Raw genomic sequence first — 21636 nt, 5'->3', positions numbered from 1 at the left:
ATTACATGTTCCTTCGGGCACGGAAGGCGAGGAGGGATGAGTGAAGCGTTCCTCTCCGAGGGCGTAAGCGGACTGAGTCCCTCCAGCAGCAGCCCCCGGGCCGAGTCCCGAAGCCGGTGTCTCCTCGCCCGTGTCTCCTCGCCCGTGTCTCCTCGCCCCCCGCCCCGTCCCGGGCCGTCCCGGCTCCCCAGCGCGCGGCCCGCCGCCGCCTCGCGCACCTGGCCGCCAGGTGAGGGCGGGGCCGTGCGCAGGCGCAGGGCCGCCGCCCCCCCTCCCCCCCGCCCCGCGCGCACCTGGCGGCCGCTGAGCGGAAGCCGCAGAGCAGCCCGCCTGGCTTCAGCCTCCTGGCGCTGTGGGCGGCCTCCCGGCCGGGGTGGGAGCGGCGCCGGGCTCTCCCAGTGCCTGCAGCCGGTCGCGCGGGCAGCGCCTTCGCCTTCCTCCCGCCGGACGAGGTGAGTAGGGGAACCGCGGGGCGGGGGCAGCCCGCTGGGCTTAGGAGCCCCCGCGCGGCTCCGCTCCTCCTTGGCGAGGGGCCGCGGCCGGCGGCGGGGCAGCGCCCGGTGCCGCTTCTCCGTTCACCGCCGACCGTCCGGGTGAGCGCGGCGCGGGGCGCAACAGGCGGGAGGGAGTGGTGACGTGAGGGAAAGGTCGTGGGGCGGACGTGGGGCTGGGGCCTGCCCGGGGATCCCCCTCAGAGGCACCCCCTCAGCCACCCTCTCACGCGCACTGCCCCCCCAACACACACACATGCACCTTCTCGCACGCCCCATGCACAGTGCCCTCAGATCGCACCAAGGCAGCCAGCCCCACAGGGGCCTCGCAGGGACCCGCGGCCAGCGCAGCCCTGCCTGCCCCGCTCTGGGCACACGTGAAACGGGGCGAGGAGCTCAGGCTTGCGGAGAAGGGAGCTGCTGCCGCCTGGCAGCTGGGCAAACAGGTCTCCGGGAAGTGCTGGCCACCAGCCGGATGCACTGTCCAAACCAAAAGTATTGACTAAGGGAGGTGTCTCTTGCCACGTACAGATCCAGCCCGAGCATTTGTCCGCAGTACCGCACTGATTTGGTAACAGCACGGTGATGGTTTCATTGTGTAAGCTGCCAGCTTCCTCTGGTGTATTTCATCCTATATGAAGTGTTTTTAAGTTACTAGATTATCTCTTTTCTCCGTCAGTTTGTTAGTCTTACTTCTAGACAGCAGGCGACAGTACTTAAGAATATTTTCTTGGGTCTGGAGAACTGACAGAAAAAGTGAATTATAACATAGATAACCTTAGTGTCATGGATATTTTTTTTAACTTTGTGTAAAATAAGCTTGTACAAAGAAGTATTTATTAATAAGTTTTTATTGGTTAAATGAAAAATAACTTACTAGAAATATGAATTTTGTGTATGCACCTTAGTATTGTTTTACATGTTAGTCTTCTGTTACAAAACAACATCTTTTGTTTAAAAAACTAAAAATTAGGTTGATTTATTCAGTCTTGACTAAAGCCAGTGTCATGCTGCTGAGCTGAGCAATGGAGTTAAAGACTGAGACAGAACAGACAACTCACAGGTTTTGGTTTCTTTTTTTAGCTAGATTTGTTCAGTGGCTTGGTCAGTTTGGCATCTTCTACTGTCATCTCAAGGCTTCTCAATAACATAGCAAAGTAAAAAATAAGTTAGTCACAGAGAGCCCAAATTACTATTTTTGTTTCACTGTGGGAAGGAGCAGAAGAGCAGTTTTCCTCATAACTACTATTGCCATTTAACTTTACCCTCTTTTTTGTGTGGGTTAATAGCAGCGGCAGCTTGGGTATCTTGAATTCTGTCAAAAGAGGAACAAGATATAATTGCCCTCTCTGTGACATCTCCTCAAAGTCTGTGGTTCTAAGTGACAATCTGCATTGCTTTGAGACATTCCTATTTGCTTTGCATAAATTTGCTGCCTGGCCTGTCTGTTCCAAGAGCTGATAGCTAGTGCAGGCTTCCCCTTTCTTTGGAATCAATGTACAGAATCGTGTTCATAATATGAATTGCTGGTCAGGTACCTGCCAGCACCTGATGAGTTTCACCTCCTTATCTGTTCATTTCTGTGCTTATCTCCTAGAAGATTTGAAAGTGCCTCAAGTTTCTAGACTATGAAGTGCTAGACTTTTTCTTGCGTAAAGCATGGTTTTATTCACTTGCTGTCAGTCTTGCTACTGTCTGATTTTTCCTAAGATTCATTGATATGATGTGCTGTGGGAAATAGTTCTGCTTACAAACAGAGAAATCATGTTGCAAAACTACTGACAGTGATTTAGTAATGAAATTCTATAGTCAAATGACTATTTGTTGTTAGGTGAGATTATTCAGCTGTGAATGTTGCTGGAAAAGAATCAGTCAAGTAGGGAGAGGAGGAAAGTGAAGACACCTTTGGGAGATTCTGATCAAGATTAGTTTAGCAGTCACTGACCCAATAAACCTCAGTAAGTCTCAAAAAATCCATGAGGAGACTTGCTTTGCTTTACACTTATCATTTAAACTACTTAAAAGTTTAAGGCCAACTAAGGTGTAAAACTGTGATTTCAAACCCTGCACTTAATACTCAGATGTTTTTGTTATTTTAGAAACATTGCTACAATCAGGAAAACAGAATAAACAAACAAAAAATCCCCTTGGTTATGGTCCAGAGATTATTTTCTGGTGCTTAAGTGAAAATCAAACCCTAATCCTTCTAAGTTAAAACAACACTTTCCGGCTGCTATGGTGCTCGCTTGTCATCATGGCATTTCTAGGGACAGTCTAAAATTATTTTAACAGAGGCTAAACCCAATCTGGCCAAGAAAAAAGGAAGCTGCAGAGTTGAGTGAAATTTAAATTTAAGTTTAGTTCAGTGCATGTTTATAGTCCCAAGGCGATACAAATAAACAATAAATATTTTTTATAATGCATGATTACTGTATACTTTTAATATATTATCTATTGTCACAGGGTACTATCTATCTCTGCCTATCATGTACGCTGCTTTGCTGTAGAAAAATAGTAGCAGTGTTCATATTGAAAGAGATTTTGGAAGCACTTCTATTGTAATACATAGAAGGAAGGTTGGTTGGTTGTTTTAATCACAAAGAAACTGCTTAAGAAAATAGTTTAAAAGTTGTGTTCTACCTGAGTGTTCTGGGCTGTTGCTGGTCTGAATTTCTTCAGCCTATTGTGTTCTCATCCAGTTATAGGTTCTGATTTTTCTGTAAAAATCACCGGGACAGATTACATCCAGTCTTCGCTAGAATAATCTGTGCCCTTGATGTTTCTAAAACTAAGATTCAGGAACTGAATATATTCGGTATTCCTCTTAAAACTTACCTTTTCAGGAGTAGAACCACATTTGCACTGTCTGAGTGTCAAGGAATGTACCCAGAGGAACAGTATCCAGAGTTTGTGAATCTCTATTTCTTTTAAGTATGCGTGTCCTACGTAGGAGTGTATTCAGTAGGATTTCGTAGTGGAACAGATAGGCAAGTATCTTTTGTTGCAAGTGTAGAGATAGAAACTGGCCATCTGATTTTGTTTCTCCTTTTCACATGAAGCCTTAATCTTTAACTTCTGTACATTTCATTTTATAATTTGTTCCTTTTTTTTAAGCCAAGTGCTAACATTCTTGTAAACAGTAGCATAATCTGGTAAACTTAAGCAACTGTTTTCATTTTCCCCAAGTTATGAAGTGCTTTTGAATACTCTCGATTGTGTGGAGAGCCTTTGTATTCCATATTCAGCTTAACCTGTATGAAACATTCACTGCAAGTTGGACATTTCTTAGTCTGTCACAAGAGGTGGCAATGAAAGTAGATGTTCTTCTGGGACGTGCTTCTAAGAAGTGGAAATGGTATTGTTTTTAGCCTGGAAAAGAGGAGGCTGAGGGGAGACCTTATCACCCTCTACAACTACCTGAAAGGAGGTTGTAGAGAGATGGGGGCTGACCTCTTCTCCCTGGTGACAAGTGATAGGACGAGGGGAAACGGGTTCAAGTTACGTCAGGGGAGGTTTAGATTAGATATTAGGAGACATTTTTTCACTGAAAGGGTTATTAAACATTGGAATAGGCTGCCCAGGGAGGTGGTGGATTCACCATCTCTGAAGGTGTTTAAAAAAAGCGTAGATGGGGCACTGAGGGACATGGTTTAGAAGTGGCTCTTGTCAGGGTAGGCTAAAGGTTGGACTCGATGATCTTAAAGGTCCCTTCCAACCTCAACAATTCTATGATTCTATGATTCTATTGTTCAATTATTTATTTTATTTGTTTTTTTCTGGTAGAAAAATCTCAATTTCCATGGTGGTAGAAGACTAGAGCATCACTTACCAAAACAACTATTTCAGTAGATAATGTTTTAGTAGTATCTATATTGGTATTCATGCAAATAAAACAAAAAGCCCTGTCTAGAATTTTAAATCCAGAAATAGCAGTGGTGAAAGTAGCACTTCTCACAGGTAAAGTATCCCAACATGTGTAATCATGTATCTTTGGCAGACTTTTTCTAATTTGGTAAGAACAGTTGATCATGAGTGTTAGGTCTTTTTTTTTTTTTTTGTCGTAAAGAATTTGTTCAGTGTATCTATTCACGCACCCACTTTCTGATTAAGGTAACATTAAGGTCTTGATGAAAGGACTGTATACTTAGAAAAGCTTCTTAATAAGATTGTGATTCTGGAGTTACAGAAAAATTAGATTAAGGGTCGAGCAAAGTTGTGTAGTTAAATAGTTGAGATTAGAATCATTGTTAAGGTTATTTTTCTCCTATTTTTCTCATTTTAATTATTTTTCTCAAGTATTTTTTATTTAGTATTTATTTTATTTTATGTTCCATAAGCAACATTCTCAGGAAACATTATAACCCTATTTATCATTCAGATAAAAGAAAAGTCAATTTAAAAAGTTTTATTTGAAAAACTCAGATCAAGTATATTGTTGATACTCACCCCAAGAAATTTCTCCTACTGGCATGGTCTGAAAGAATTTCTCCTTCTTTGGGTTATCTTGACATTTTAATGTGTTTGTTTTTTTTTTTTTTTTAAATGGTTGTATACAGTGTTGTTCAGACCAAGCTAACAAAAAGACAGAGTTGTCTACATGTTGGCTACTGTAGTGAGGCTTTCTGGTAAGCCAGAGTTTTTGCAGACAGTCTGACATCAGAGTTAGTGGGTGGCATAATGTAACATAGACTGTGTATTGAATTCACACGCTGTCCATGTGATGTGGTTTGAAGTAGTGTGGCAGCTGCTTTTTGGCACTTCTTAGAAGACTTGTAGTACATACTAGTTTTCTGGTTATTTTCTTCTTAAAAAAAAAATAAATCCTAAAATCCAACTTCTGATGTTTAGGGCTAGTTCTTTCAAAGTGCTGTAAGAATACAGACTACTATTAGTGAAAATAACACTAATGAATAGAAGATTAAACACTTTACTAAACAGGCACCTCAGGGAGTTTAATCATGCCACATATTTCTTCAGCATGTCCTGGAGGATGGAACAGTAGCTTGGTCTGTGCTTACCGACATTGCTATGCCATAAAAATGTGAGGCATTTGTGGGGAATAAAGATTGTATTTCTGACTACAAAATTATCCTGGTAAAAACCCTAAGGAAGATACAGCTTTCAAGACAAAAGTTCTCTGGGCAATGTAGTCTGTGTTCTGGAAACTGCTACTATTTTGTGAGACAAAGAGCTCTTCTCTTATTGTAAGCAATAGCCCTATAAGGTATTTTGTCAATAAAACTACACTCAGCAATTGTCTACATCAAAGAGTTTGCTGTATGTTTGTGGCAAATGAGCCCATGTTTGTCTGCTTCACTTCTGCTGCACATACTATCCCAAGGCTATCATTTGATCCTTTCTTTAAAAAAAGAAATATCACTTGCATTTATTTGCATGTACAGCATGTTGCTATGTATGCTACTGGAGTGTACAAATCTGCATCGGAAGGGTTAAGTTGTGTTACTCTGCTTGCACAATCCACTTAACTCGGTGAGCTGTCTTTTCCTTTCTAGGGACAGACACGTTTCACCTGTGTGTTATGGCAGCCTACCTAGTTCAACCTGAGCAGCCTTGTATCTAATACAAGAGAATACGTTCTTAAAGACAAGTCAAAGTGTATGCAGATAAAAGTTAATAAAGTTACATAGGAAACCAAATGCTAAATGAATTGCTCTGTGTTCTTGGTTGCTCATTATGTCTGCTTATTATAGTCTTTAATGACTTATTTATCTGAAGACAGATGTATGCAAAACACAGGTAGCATCAAAGCCAGCAGCAGCAAAAGTCTGAATTATGTGCTAAAAATCTATGGAAGAAATATTTGGTATTTTCTAGTCCATTTCTCTATTTTGATGCTGGAGACAATGAAGCCAAATTTCATGTAGAAAATATGAAACTAGAAAAAAAAAATTATGACATAGTGAGCTTAGCATAAGTAAATTTTGCTGCGTTAATTGAAGTGTTGAAGATGGACAATGGAAATCTGATGACTGCAACTTTAATTCTCTAAAGTAATTGTTAAATTAGTTAAAAAATTTCTCTTGTACTAAGGCACATAACAGATATGTAGCCATACCATGTAATTTTTCTACCCTTTCTGAGTTGTCTCATGCCAGCTCATTAAAACAAAAAGAGACAGTTGTAAATATTTGACTCAAATACTGATTAAGTTCTCAAATTTAAGCATAATTTCAGCATAAAGCAGTCAATGTTGCTATATAGAATTAACTTCAATCTCTCTTTTCGTGACATATCTTATACCATTATCTTCATTAATGCTTAACCTTTCTCTTGTCATAGACAAATTTAAGTCTCTATAACAAGTGGAAGAGGCCTAGAGCAAGTTGGAAAGCATTGTTGCTTTTTTAGTGTTGTAAAAGAAATTTGAGGGCAACAACGTTTGGAAATAAATCAACCAGTGCTAATGACCCCCTCCCAGGGAGTTTGCCTGATTGACTATGCCTAATGCCTGCTTGTGAGATAAAGAAGTTGCCAGACCTCCCTTATAATGTTAAGTACCTCAAATATAAAAAAAAATGTGTTTTCTTTTCTCTGTTTGAGGAAGATGAATTTATATAGCTTATTGATTCCGAAGCTTTAAGATTTACTAATATCATACGTGCTTGTGCATGGTGCATTGAGGAACAGTAACATGATTTTCTATTTTACGGTGTTACGAAAATGTTCCTGGTTAACAGGCTGCAGAGGCTGTTAGACTCAGGCAGAGCCCTTGCAGATTTAGCAGTGGTAGTTTTATAAGTTACAGTCTTCGTGCTGAGTGCTGATCTGTACATATGCTTAGTGGTTTACATAGTGTATTGCATTTACATGGCAAGGCTGGGAGGTGGGGATGACTGCAGGGGTGGCTTCTGTGAGAAGCGGCCAGGGATTGTCCCTGTGCTGGACACAGCTGGTTCCAGTCAGCTCTAAAACAGGCCCACTGCTGGCCAAAGCTGAGCCACCCAGCGTAGCAGGTGGTGCCTCTGATAAAATATTTAAGAAAGGGTAAAAAATGCTGCTCAGCAGCTGTGAGAGAGAGAGTGAGAAAAATGTGAAACAGGCCTGCAGACACCAACGTCAGTGAAGAAGGAGGGGAAGCACCAGAGCAGATATTCCCCTGCAGCCCATGAAGAAGACTATGGTGAAGTAGGTTGTCCTGCTGCAGCCCATGGAGAAGATGACAGTGAAGAAGGTATTTCTCTGCAGCCCATGGAGGACCACACTGGAGCAGATATCCACACTGCAGCCTGTGATATGCCAGGCAAGAGATATGCCCTGAAGGAAGCTGAAGCACATGCAGAGCCCATGCAAGAGCAAGATCGTGGCAGGAACTGCGACCTGTATATGACCCATGCTGGAGCAGTTTTTGCTGAAGTACTGTACCCTGTAGAGAGGACCCATGTTGGAGCAGGGGAAAAGTGTGAAGAGGAAGGAGCAGCAGAAATAAAGTGTTACAAGCCGACCACAATCCTCATTCTCTGTACCCTCTACACCACTTGGGAGAAAGGAGATAGAAGAGTTGGGAATAAAGGAGTGAAGTTGAGCCTGGGGAGGTGGTTTTCATTTTGTCTTTGCTTCTCACCGTATTACTCCAATTGGCAATAAAGTAAATTCATCATCCTCAAGTCTGGTTTCTCTGCTTTTTTCTCTTACTCAATGAGTAAGTGATCATGCTGTCCTTATCTTGGCCCATGTGCTTTTCCATCTTATTTTCTCCCAGCTGTCATGTTGAAGAGGGGAAATGAGAGTGGCTGGGTGGGTGTCTGGCAGCCAGCCAAGATCAACTCACCAGATACTGTAAGAAAACAAGGTGTTTTTTAAGCTGGCAATTTGGTAAATTGGTTGCAATCCTTTCACTAGGAAAGAAAGTTTTTATTCTTAGTCTTTCAGCGTGTAAGTATTGGTATTGTAATGAAATTTTTTTAGCACTAAAGAAAAATGGGAAAATAATGTGTACAACAGAAGTGGACTGGATTTTTTCATAGGTTTTCTTGGAAATTTTGTGAGTCTTATGAAGGACATTTTTGGTGTATTTTAGTATTTATATGGCAATGATGTAATGAGCTTCCCCTCTGCATTCCTATAACAATAGCTCTATGGTAAAACTACTGTGGTTTGAATGTATGGATTTATTAAAAAAAGCTGACGTAAGCTTTGAAATATATTCTAATGTGAACAAGTCCGTATACTTAACTTATCCTGCAAATTCTTGAAAGAAACCAGGTGAGGGTTTTTTTTGTGTGTGTGTTTTCTGCAGGTTGTATCTCTTCTCGAGTCTATGTTATTCCAATTATGAAATGCAGAATCTTTTTGTATTTCAAAGGATGAAATAGAAAAGTAGGTTTTGCAGTTCTGTGGTCAGTAGTTAGCAAGTGGGAATTAACTGTGGCTTTTATTTAGATGCTGCTTATTTCTTTTCTCAGTTCGCATACATGCAACTTACACAAAAATAAAGCTGTGTTTTGAATTCAGATTGGTTGCTATTTTTCCCATTCTTGTAAACTGCCAATTTTGCAGAGAGAATTTAATTCAAATTACTTGGATTCTGGAAGTTCTCAAATGTTTTTCATAGTTCCTCATCTTTGAAAGCCTATGAATAATTGCTTGTCTGTGAAAAAAAAAAATGATGGCAGAGTTCCTGAAAGAGGAGAGCTCTTTGACATGCTCTCTTGATGAGTTGCAGCAGTACATGCCAGAAAATGCAGTACAAGTGAATGAAAAAATATACAGAACGATTACTTGATCCTCAGGCTAAATTAACCTACTCCAAATTACCTGTATTAAATCTACATTGAACATGTATACTAGATAACTAAATTAATCTAAAAATTACTCACTTGGAAGTCTGAGTACTTAAGTCTAATCTTGAAATTGAATTTAAAAAAAAAAAATTGGAAATTTCGAAATTATTGAAATAAGTTGATCGAGAAGTCCTTCCTCTCTTTGTAGTTCACTTTTTATGTGGGTCTTTCTTACGCACAACTTGAACTTAGTGCATTGATTCCATCTATTTTCCTTCTATCTCATCATTGAACTAAGCCTCCCTGTTTTTAGAAGACTTAAAGCAACACTTTCCTCTAATTTTAAACAACTTAATTTTCAAGATTTGCAAGAAAATTCATGTGAAGTAATTTTGTGTAGAAATAGTGGTTTATTCTTAGTGGTGTGCCTGCTTTCTGGTTCTTTTATTTGAAGTGTATTTAAAAAAAAACCACAAACCAACACAAAAACCAGAGAAAGTGAATTTTGGGTATCTTATAGATAGGTGACCTGTCTTTAAGTGATGGACACATAATGCTTGACAGTTGGGGGTTGTGAATTAATTCCTGCCTATTAATTTCTTGTGGGTTTACATTGTCAAATATGAGAGATGTCTAAATTTATACTTTTTGTTTTAATTTACAGGTGTTATAATTTGAAGAAATGCAGTGACGTATTTGAAGAGCATCATTCACAGAAACTTTTGTCTTGTAATAAATTTTTAAACCTAGAATGGCTCTGACAAAAACACCTAAAGTCTTCAAGAAATTAGTTTTTCACTGGAAACTTTGGAAGTTTAGCATTATTGTGTTTGTCTTTCTGGTATTTTTATTTTTATTACAAAGAGAAGTGGGTGTTCAAGATTTTAAAGATGAAGCAGGGATTGAGCCAGTTGTTAGAAAGAAAAGTCACGTATTAGGTCTCATGTTAAATGCTATGAACAATATGAAAGATGCAAGGCCAAAAATGCAGATAAAAGCACCTGTTAGGCAAACTAAGTTTCCTGGAGAGAGACACTGTTTGCCAGGACACTATACTGCAGTGGAACTAAAACCCTTTCTAGATCGACCCCTTCAAGATCCTAATGCTCCTGGTGCTTCTGGTAAAGCATTTAAAACCATCAATTTAAATTCAGAGGAACAGAAAGAAAAACAGCGTGGAGAAGAAAAACACTGTTTTAATGCATTTGCAAGTGATAGGATTTCTTTACACCGAGATCTTGGACCAGACACTCGACCTCCTGAGTATGTTGAAATGTTTATGTCCTCATAGTTGAAAAACTTGTCAGAAATGCAGACTGCAAAGTGATTTGAGTTCAGCATTAGGTGATAGTTTAGGAAAGTCTCCTAGCTATATATAATGATTGACTGTACGTAATGATCCACAGTGCCAAAGCCAAGAATGTTAGAAAGCCTCGCTTCTTTCATACTTTTGAATTCAAGCTAACCATATTTAAATAAGATTTTCTGCCTTTGCCTTTAAGCTATAATTTCTAAGTGACTTTCTGGAAGCCTGCTAAGTTTTACTTAGAAGAAAACTAAAAATGTGGTTTAAACTTTTTTCTATTTAAACACCATCTTACCTCCCCCTTTTTTCTCTTTTTTTTTTTTTTTTTTTTAGTGTTCAGTGTTAATAAAACCACCAGCAGAATGTAATAAATTAGGAATTGTAAACTGTTGAACAAGTCAATGGAACATCTCATCAATCTTGCATTATTGAGAAATTTTATTAATGAAGACTGTAGGACTTGGGTAGAGGGGCTTTTGGTCATGAGCAATCTCTCTTAGCGTCAGATTATATGTTCCCAGCTATCTGTGTCAGAAGTGACTAACCTCACTGAGCTGCTGCTGATAGTATGAGTATCACGTTACATGTGGTGCAGTTCCCAATAACTTTGCTAGAGCGTAACTGGTGAGTTTTTGCCTGTGTATTTTGTGAGGCAATGGCTGTGATAATTACCCTGGGGAGCCTTCCAGTCTCTAAAGTTGACAGGTAATAAACAGTAAATGTGCAGTTTATGAATACGGAAGTGTTGTCATCTTGACTTGCAATTGGATTTAAAGTTCTGTTCAGAATACATAAATCTGGAAAAACTGTGGTTTTAAAATTGCTTCCCCTGAATGGGATATGCTGCCCTGTTCTTTATTCAAAAACAAAATTTTGAAGTTATGAATTAGATTTGTTCTATTTTTCCTTGAAAAGTCTGCATTCTTCTAATAAATAGTCATCTTTGTATTTTTGTATTTCAACAGTAACGGTGACTTATAGTCTGATTTTGCAGCTCAGTATCTGCTGATTTCAATATAATAACATGGTACTGAAATGTACTCAAATGTTTGTGAGGCAGAAGCAGAACTGAGTCAGTTGTTCAAGTGGAATTCTTATTCACCATATTTTTAAAAAAATATTTTGTACAGCTTCTTCCGTTGGACCACCTGCCTTTGCACTCCAAAACTGGGATGGGAAGTGGAGAAGCCGAAATATTTAATGTCCATGCTTATAAAGCTTTGTACTAGAAAGAATAGGCTTTCTTTTAAGAGTTTGCGTCAAAACTTTTTGTCCATGTTGTAACACTTGTAACGCTTTCTAATCTGTAGATGTATTGAACAAAAGTTTAAACGTTGCCCACCATTGCCAACTACAAGTATTATAATAGTTTTTCATAATGAAGCATGGTCCACTCTGCTCAGAACTGTTCACAGTGTGATGTATACGTCTCCTGCCATACTGCTAAAGGAGATTATTTTGGTGGATGATGCCAGTGTAGATGGTAAGAAGACTTTCTATTTTCTCTTGATTTTTTTTTTTTTTTAAAGACATGTTAGGATTACAGATTGGTTAATACCATTAATGTGTAAAATGATATTCTAATTGGGTTTGTTCCTTTCTTTTTCTTTAAAATATAAAATAGTTCCACCCTATCTTTTTTTCATAAGGTAGTTAAATATGAAATTCTTGTCCTCTAAAAGGTTTTTAAACCCCATTTCTGATTATTCTAATTCTAGTGCTGCTTAAACTGCATAACCGGTTGCATGACAAGTAGCTCAGTAATTTGTGCTTCAAACCAATTACAGTTTATAGAACAAAGTATCCAAGAATAAATCGGCTAATGCTTGTATCAGTTTGCATTTTATCATAGTGATTGTCTTTATGCAAATTAACTTCATTAATATGAAAGGAAATGTCTTTCCTAGAAAGTAAAATTATTTTATGGAAAAATAATCTTCAGTCCTCAAGCTGACTGCCAAAAATAATTGAATGTATGCTGTGTGTGATCACAAATGCAAGTTCAAAAAACTTTATATGCATAACTTAACATGAACATGTCTATACTTACATGCTTATATTAATGTATTTACACTTTTTGCAAGTCTGTATTTGGTATACTGACACACTTGGATTTGAATTATGTTTAGTAGTACAGTGTGATACTAAGGATGGGCAGAGGAAGGAAGATGATGTGGGATGTTTAATGAAGGATGTGGGGTTGTTTCTCAAATTTTGCACATTTAAAGAGTTTTGTATAACTTCTGTTGCTGTTGTAAATATTGTAGCCTTTGAAAACTCTGTAAAATGTGCCATCGTTATGGGGAAAATTTGCATGTTGTGCAGATAACTTGAGTAAGTAGGTATGTGATCTGTTTGCTCTGAAAATGGATTTTGAATTGATATTCAAACTGTTAATACTGCAAAAGAGATGTACCAGCACATGTCCTTTCTCTTTTAGAACACTTTTGGTGTTCCATCCCCTGCTCTCTGCTAGTCACCTCTTCCTACACCCCCCTACCCACCAAAACTCAGCCCCTAAAAATAATGTTCAACAGTCAAGAATTGTTTACGGCTTTGATGTCGAGGTCATTCTTGGGGTTAGTGTGAATTGTTAGTCCTGTTAGTTTAGTAATGTAACATTTTAGGCAGTGACATGTATATACACCGACTATGCTGAAATTTATTTCTCTTTCTAGAATACTTGCATGATAAACTAGACGAATATGTGAAACAATTTCAGATAGTTAAAGTAGTCCGTCAAAAAGAAAGAAAAGGTCTAATCACTGCACGGTTGTTGGGAGCTTCAGTAGCAACAGGAGAGACCCTTACCTTTCTGGATGCTCATTGTAAGTGTAACCTATAACTATATCAGATCTGGTTTATAATGCTGTTGTCTTTGATTTAATATTGCAGATTTTTTTATGAATTATGAACATTAGCAATGTATCATCTTTCCTATTGCTATTTTGTATTATTGAAAGTGTAACTAGCAATGTTATTTAAGAGCAGTGCATATTGGCTTGCTGTGGGCATGTTTAGATATTCCCTGTGTACTACTTTATAGCCAAGTAAAAATTCAGTGCTTGTTCCTGTTTTCTCTATAGGTGAATGCTTTTATGGCTGGTTAGAGCCGTTATTGGCAAGAATAGCTGAGAACCCTGTTGCTGTTGTAAGCCCTGATATTGCTTCTATAGATCTCAATACTTTTGAATTCAGTAAACCATCTCCTTATGGGCATAGCCACAACAGAGGAAACTTTGATTGGAGTTTGTCGTTTGGATGGGAGTCTCTTCCTAAACATGAAAATAAAAGAAGAAAAGATGAAACTTATCCAATTAGGTAAACATAATTGGAATAATATTTTAAATCCTTTAGTTGGCATGTTTTTTTCATTATAAGTAGCAGTTTGTAAATGAACCCATTCTTTAGATTAGCATGATCAGAAGTTTTAGCATCTTAGATGATTTTTGTAATGCTTTCTTTAAGAACTACATTGTAAATTTTAAAGCTTTCATAAAAATATAGCCTCCTTAAGACGGTAATTGCTCTGCATTACCTTTTTTCTACATATACTAGGAACATAATAAGCAGTTTCTATATATATTTTTTTTTTCATTGTGGGAGAGGGAAAAAGGAGGATTATAAACAGTTCTTTTCAGAGACAGTACCACAGATTGTGGGTCCTCATTCATCATCCTTGAAAGGATGACAACAAAGGTTCAGAGCACCAAAATACTAGACTATTACAGTAGTGCATTTGATGATAATTGTATGTACTTTGGCCTCAGACAGGTTACTGGTTTAGAGGAGTAATAACTTTGCTTGATATCTGTCATACAGGGAAAATATGTTATTTTTCCTGATGCCGTCTTTTATACCAGCAGTCATTAGTCTAAACCAGTTGTTAATAAGTGACAATAAAACTGTCAAATGAGACTCAATGTGGGCAGATTTAATTACTTGAAGTATTATCTATGCCAGGAAAATGTATCAATGTAGCGAAACACTGACAAATGCATGGAGACTTCCTAGAAAAGTTAACGACACTTTTACATCTATATTTTAAAAAAACCCTACCTATTTTGATCCTGTGTTCCTCAATGAATTTCTCTTTTTGCAGAACACCTACTTTTGCTGGAGGTCTCTTTTCAATATCAAAAGACTACTTTGAACACATTGGAAGCTATGATGAAGAAATGGAAATATGGGGAGGTGAAAATATAGAAATGTCTTTCAGAGTAAGTTTAGCTACTTAATTAGCAGTGGTCTCTATACTGACAGTGTACAGGATTTTTGAGGACAAATTAGTACTAGATCTTGACTTCTCTGCTGAATCAGCCAATTAGGACATGGAAAATTAGTTACTACTGACCTATGAAATAAACTACAAACATGCACACGGAACTAATTTATTTATTTTTTTTTAAAATGTATTTAGGGTTGATAGATGAAATGTACATTTTCAGAGTTTACCTGATTAGGAAATTCACTTATGGTATGCCTGATATATAGACTCTTGCTGGTAGTTTGGGTTTTTTTCTGGTGAACAATAATGTTGCTGAATTTTTTTCCACCCCCTTAATTCTAATTGCAGCACACTTACACAAAAAATGTTATTATTAGGTATGGCAATGTGGTGGACAGTTGGAGATCATGCCTTGCTCTGTTGTTGGCCATGTCTTTCGCAGCAAGAGTCCCCATACTTTCCCAAAAGGTACTCAAGTAATCACACGTAATCAAGTCCGCCTTGCAGAAGTCTGGATGGATGAATATAAAGAAATATTTTACCGAAGAAACACAGAGGCAGCAAAAATTGTGAAACAAGTAGGTGGTGGTGGTGGTATTAGAAATCACGCTTGCTGCATTGAAAGTTTTGGTGAGCAAAAGTTATTTATTGAAAAAGTATGTAAGGTTTCTAGATATTTTAATGGAAAGACAGAGTTCAGTTTGCTTAATGCTGTATCCCCAACAAACATGAGAAACTTAAGTGTTTGGGTGATGATAGTGTTTTATGTGGTGGGTTTTTTTGATTGGTAGGATTTTTTCACACATTCTCTAAAATCCTGGGTTGTTTGCATCAAATGGCTACCAGAGCTACCAGAAGAGCATATGAAAAACTACTGAGCACACAAAATGCAAACTAACTTGGAGTGAGAAACATGATGTCTCATTAGTCTCAAGTTGCTTAGTATTTTTACTTAAAAAGCAGGTTTTATTGTTCTTCATCTGCAGAATAAAACTTATTCAGGAGGTCTGGGTGTCAGTTTTTTGGTGTTTTTTTTCTTTTTTCTGTAACTTTGGTCTTTTACTAGCTGGAATCTAGAGTTTTCTTCAAGAAGATATTTTTTGTCCCTTTGTATGATAAATTTTTGTGAATATTGTATCACTAAGTGTTAGATTTCCTAAGCATGTTTAGCAGCTAGACAACTGAATTTTGTCTGGGAGATTCTGTATTGTACTGACTACTATGCTAATTATTTAATCAATCCAATTCATTATTTCAGCTTACTCGTTTTAGTGAGATCAGTTAGCTTTATAGCTGTCGTCAGTATGGTCTTGTTTGTACTTTCCCACTTCATGGCACTCTTAAAACCCTCTTGGGACTAAGGCTGTTTCTGTTCTTTCCATGTTGCAATGTATTTTTCTTGTACATGCTTTGAAATGCTGCAGGCAGGATGTTAGTGGTGTTATGATCCTGAAAAACAAACAGCAGTGACCATAGTAGTATGGTATTATAATCAACAAATGAGGTTTAAACCATAATTAATGCTACAATACAGAATATCATAGATTTATATGTACAAATTTGATATTAGTAATGTTTAGTATATTCCTTTTCCATCCTTCTTTACTTCCCTTCCTCTAACAGAAAACATTTGGAGACATCTCAAAAAGACTTGATTTAAGGCAGCGTCTGCAGTGTAAAAATTTTACGTGGTATCTCAGTAATGTTTATCCAGAAGCATATGTGCCAGACCTGAATCCTTTGTTTTCTGGATATGTAAGTTTGATTATTTTCTATAGTCTTCCATAATCCAGGAAGTTCGCTAATCTTTTGTGCTACCTTAGCCAGAGCATTTACGTTTCAGGTATCATTAATAGCTCAAGGGGTTTCTGTCACTACTCTGGACAAAGAATCTTCTGCGTACCTTGCTATTGGAGTATTTTATAGCTTTGTCAATGGTGATACAAAATTTAACCAAAGCTTCTTGATAGCTAACAGTATCCTTGCTTAATGGGAACTTGCAATCTGCTAAGATAAGCAACAGTCTGCCTGTCACAAACAGTTAAAATGACACAAAAGTACTAAGCTAAAGGTTAGAGATTTCCTCAATTATCAAGGCAAATTTTGCTTTATATAGTAAGAAGTCTGAAAGAATTTTTAGTTCATGTTGACAAGGAAAACTGGACAGCTGTTTGCTTCTCAGATTTAGGATGAGGAAAACGTGTGTTTGTACACAAATTTTTTTAAAGACTGTTGCTTTTCCTCTGCCAAATAATTTCTTAGACATTGCATTACTAAAACCAACAAAATATTAAACAACTAGTAACTCTTAGCTTGAGGAGAATGTGAATGTTCAGCTATGTTTGGCACTTCCCCTTCCTCCAATTTTGAATATTTTATGTGTATCTGTTCAACTTGTAATTTGAATAACAGTAACCTTGTATACCAGTAGCCTGATAATTCACAGTGTGGCTGTAGTCAACTATAACATAGTTGCTAGGCTTTTGGTTAGAAAATATTAGCTCTGAGAGACCAGGACTTTTAGATTTGAGCATAGCAGAAAGTAAAAAATAACTAACAGCTGTAATTGTTGTTAAGCCAAAGGTTAGTTTTGTATGCTAGTGAGACAGTTTAATTATTTGTCATCCCCACTGAGCTTCCTTATTTTATTTTTTTTCTGATAACACTTTTTCTTTAGTTAAAAAACATAGGTAACCGCATGTGTCTGGATGTTGGTGAAAATAACCACGGTGGCAAACCATTGATTATGTATTCTTGTCATGGACTTGGAGGAAATCAGGTAAAATATTTGATACCTGATTTTTATGATCTGTTCAGCTGATCATAAAACACAACATATTAAAGTTTTTCATTTATTTCAGAGAAATGGACTCATTTTTAATATGCAACTTTTCTCTCTTTTTTTAGTTAATTCCTATATATGTTTTTCAAGGAAAATGTCATACTGCTCTTCATGTTGTGTCCCACTTCTAACATTTTATGTTCAGCGTATGGATTCAGATTTTTAACGCAATTGAACTGCTTCATTTGATCTCTCCTTTCCATGCAAAACTTACCCTTACTACTTTCTTGTAAGTGTTGTTTTCTTAATTCTTCCTTCCCTTATGCTTCCTCCTATTGCTTCTTTCTCTGCCACCAGGACTCGCACTGTCAAGGAAGATGTTGGTGGGAATCCGGCCAATGGGAGACCAAGTGGCCAGGCCTGAGCCACCTTCCCTATCATGCTTGCAGCCTCATAGTGTGAGGTCAAAGTGGTCTATCCTGTACTGGCTAATGCAAATGAATAATATGGTTGAATTTGTCCAAGCAAAGCTCTCTCTGAGGCATAGGTCTTGGGGGCAGCAATGGTGCTCTGTTTCTTGTACAATATGACTTGCAATAGGTGTCAGATACTGAATCCTTCAGGCACTACTGTAATACTAATAAAAGGAACATCTCCTTCCCTGCCCAGAAATAAACACTTCTGTGTTGCCTTAGAGAGTTATTTGGGGAATAAGGTTTATTAACTGTAGATCCTTAATAATAAAGGTCAAGAAAGGTTTAAAAGTTATTGTTAGAATATAGTTCTAATTTTTCTTTTTTAAAATAAAATCTTCAATCTTAAAAGCCATTCATTGATGGCACTGTGAAAACTCAGACACGTGATCCTAGTTAGTTGATGCTTTCCTAATCAATCGTTGTGGGAAATGGAATACTTCCTAGATTAACAACTACCCTATTACGTTAGCTTCTTGCAGTATTGAACTTTTTTTTTTCCCCGTTGTGGATTAATACTATATTAGCCTTTTTGCATTGTCACAGTCATTAATGCCAGAACACTGTACCAAGACATTGTGTCAAGAGATCTGCTGTCATCTGTCTTTCTAAGTTATCTTGGACTGTACTAAAATTCTATGCTTTCCAAGTTGCGTTTTATGTTTTTCCTTCTGCTGTAAAGTAACAGTCTGAATCCCTTTAAATGCCAGCCTTCATAGAATTTTAATACAGGTTGTGCTGGTAATGCTTGAGAGATGTGCATATTTGCTTACTTAACCCTTCACATTACAACTGAAAACAGAGTAATGTATTATGTTCTTTACCAGACCTTAGGCTGAAATTTTCCATGCTACCTGTCGTCTTTGTCCATGTGTTTGAGGTAGGAGAACGGAGTGGAAGAGAGAACCTAGTTGTCAGAGTTGCACTTCAGTTGTTTATCATTATTCCTTCCAGAATATTCTGGGGCTGGAAATATGTCCGTTGCAACTCAATATCCAAAATTAATGAAGTTTTAAACCTAGCTTTCAGGTTGTATTTTCAGGGCTCACAGAGATACTGGAGTTCAAAAGTTAAATCAGAACAGATTAAGTCAGATTAACAGATTTAGAGCAAATTATTATGTCTGGGAGCTAAGTCAATAAGCAGGTCACTCCTCTCGGTACCTATTTCTGGGAGTAATATTGGGCGCAGAGACTTAAGAGTGAGATGCCTGTTTGTCCTCAGTGCTATTCCTAAGGCAGTGAGGAGGCGGAAGCACAGATAGTCGAAAGCCACAGGGAGCTAACTGAGACTGGTCTTAATAGTGAAAGGAAAGATATGGTGAAGAAGGCTGACACATGGAGCCAAGGAACAATGGTAATGGGGTGCAATGATAGGAACTGTGCTGTTTAATGAGGGAGAAAATGAAAAGACCAGGATGGTAGGGTAGGACAAGAGGTACAAAAGGAGAGCTGTGTCTGTAACTGTTAGAATTAAGTCCCTGTTAAGACCTGAATTATAGCCTAGGATTCCTGAGCCTTAAGAGTACTCTACTGTCAGGAAACAATGGTAAAATTAACTCACAAAATACATGTTTATATTACTTTTCTAACGGCTATCTCACAAGAGAACATAACAGTATCCTATTAGCATTTATGGTTTAGATCAAGCAGCAAAAGCTGACGTATGACAATCAGTATTGTTCTGTCTGACAAATTTTTGGTTTTGGTTGCTCTAAGAAAAAACAGAATGCATCAACAAAAATTGAATACAAATTTTTAAAATTAAGAAATGCCAAAATTTAGGTTATCCATGCAACTACCTCTTCTCAGTTTGTCTCCTTTAATTATTTATGATTCCTGGGGGAGCAGGCAATGAGATCTTGCATCATAATGCATACGCACCAGGTGTCACTTGCAATTTATACTTGCAATATATTAGTATTAAAAAATGCTTTTAGTTTTGTAAACACTTTTAAAGTGTGTATGCTAAAAATCAGACAAAGAATTCGTAGTCTCAAATAGTTGAATAACAAAAGAAATTATTACTTAGTGTATTGGAATTTCAAAGGGTTAATTTAGTTTAATACTCTTGTTTGTATTTATTTATTGAAATTTTAAAAAATTATTTAAATAGTACTTTGAATATTCTGCGCGCCATGAAATTCGACATAACATTCAGAAGGAGCTTTGCCTGCATGCTTCTAAAGGACCTGTGCAGCTTCGTGAATGTAACTACAAAGGCCAGAAAACCTTTGCCATTGGAGAAGAGCAATGGCTGCATCAAAAGGTATTTAGACTGTACAGTGAACCGGCATTTTATCAGTGATCTTTTATACGAGTTATTTTTTGATATTCAATAAAAGAAAGAATCCAACAAAATATAACTCTAAAGCCAAAAAGGTGTAAGTCTGTTTCTGGGTGCAAAATGTAGATAATTTCAGCTTTTCAGTTACCAGACCAAAACTTGATGATTTCACTATTTTAGATGTATGGTAGAAATGTCACTTATGAAAACAGTTGATATCCTTTAGTCTGTGTGTCTGGGCATCCACCTGGAATTCAATTTAAATATTTTGTATCTTTTAAAATATTTTTTAAAAATTTCATAACAAAACAAGTTGGCACTTGCATACTACTCACATTCGTTTGCTAGCGCCTCTGCCTCTGCGCTACCTGTGTAACCTTACTCTTTTTAACAACAATGAACTTGGGGGAAAACAACAAAGAGCAGGGGGAAATAGCATGCCCACTGTTTGTTCACTGTCTTTTCTTTTTGTTTTTTCTCCATTTTTACCCATTTTAGGATCAAACTCTCTACAATGCAGCTCTACACATGTGCCTTACAGGAAATGGAGAGCATCCAAGTTTGGCATCCTGTAATCCATCAGACCCCTTCCAGAAGTGGATCTTTGGCCAGAACAATTAAGACTTTATATTTATAGGCCATGAGCATTTTATTAAAAGATCCATTCTAAACTGTGATCATATATGTATACTGCATTTTTAAGTGATGCATACTTTATATACAAAATGTTTAAATGTATGTACAAAATGTTTTGTTTCCCTCTTATTTAAGTTGGATATAAAATGTGTCATCAGAGATTCCCTAGGAGTCTGTTATACCAAAGATGATTGAGGTCACAATTAAAAAAAAAAAAAGTTTACAATATTTCTGTGATAAGACTTTATGTGTTGACCACTGATTCATGCATCCTGTAGTCCTGTTTCACCTTCGGGACTGTATGTATATTATTTCTCCACATATTTTAAGTACTTCTGAAGACAGACTAGTTTTCTCTGTAGAGTTACAAGAAATTATTGTACACTATCTAAAAAACAAGGTGCTGTATTTGTATTTTTTTTATGCTCAATTGTTTGACTTCATTTATTTTTTTTTAATAATTTACTTTTCTCAGTGAACCTTTCTCAGTATTTTTTAAATTCATTCACTTGAAAAAATTAAATATTTGATCTTCAGGTTAAAGCCAAATAGGCTAGTATGCTGTGCTCAGCTTTTAGCAAGTCAATTCTTTTGTAGAAGAAACAAATAAGTCTCACTGAAATATGTATGTGATTATTTTAATGGAAAATCTGCTTATTCTGATACTAATTTAGCCAAATTTTATAGGTTTTT

At 37.4% G+C, this 21636-nt stretch overlaps 1 protein-coding gene across 4 annotated transcripts; it reads left to right on the top strand.

Moving 5' to 3' along the window:
- Positions 1 to 214: 214 nt before the first annotated feature.
- GALNT3 (polypeptide N-acetylgalactosaminyltransferase 3) lies at positions 215 to 21306 on the top strand. Of its 4 annotated transcripts, XM_063342189.1 has the most exons (11): positions 215 to 452; positions 9897 to 10495; positions 11849 to 12021; positions 13217 to 13366; positions 13625 to 13859; positions 14641 to 14758; positions 15144 to 15344; positions 16390 to 16521; positions 17444 to 17545; positions 20137 to 20289; positions 20806 to 21306. In XM_063342189.1, the coding sequence occupies exons 2-11, from the start codon at positions 9984 to 9986 to the stop codon at positions 20926 to 20928; spliced, it is 1899 nt and encodes a 632-aa protein (XP_063198259.1). In that variant the 5' UTR covers positions 215 to 452; positions 9897 to 9983; the 3' UTR covers positions 20929 to 21306. The 4 variants fall into 4 exon arrangements, with proteins under 4 accessions (XP_063198259.1, XP_063198262.1, XP_063198261.1 ...); XM_063342192.1 differs by lacking the exon at positions 15144 to 15344; XM_063342191.1 differs by lacking the exons at positions 20137 to 20289; positions 20806 to 21306 and adding an exon at positions 17906 to 18271.
- The last annotated feature ends 330 nt before the right edge of the window (positions 21307 to 21636 follow it).

Source organism: Chroicocephalus ridibundus, chromosome 7 (assembly GCF_963924245.1).
Source record: "Chroicocephalus ridibundus chromosome 7, bChrRid1.1, whole genome shotgun sequence".
Lineage (NCBI taxonomy): Eukaryota > Metazoa > Chordata > Aves > Charadriiformes > Laridae > Chroicocephalus > Chroicocephalus ridibundus.
Note: the sequence above shows the minus strand (reverse complement) of the source record. Positions and strands in the feature narration are given on the sequence as shown.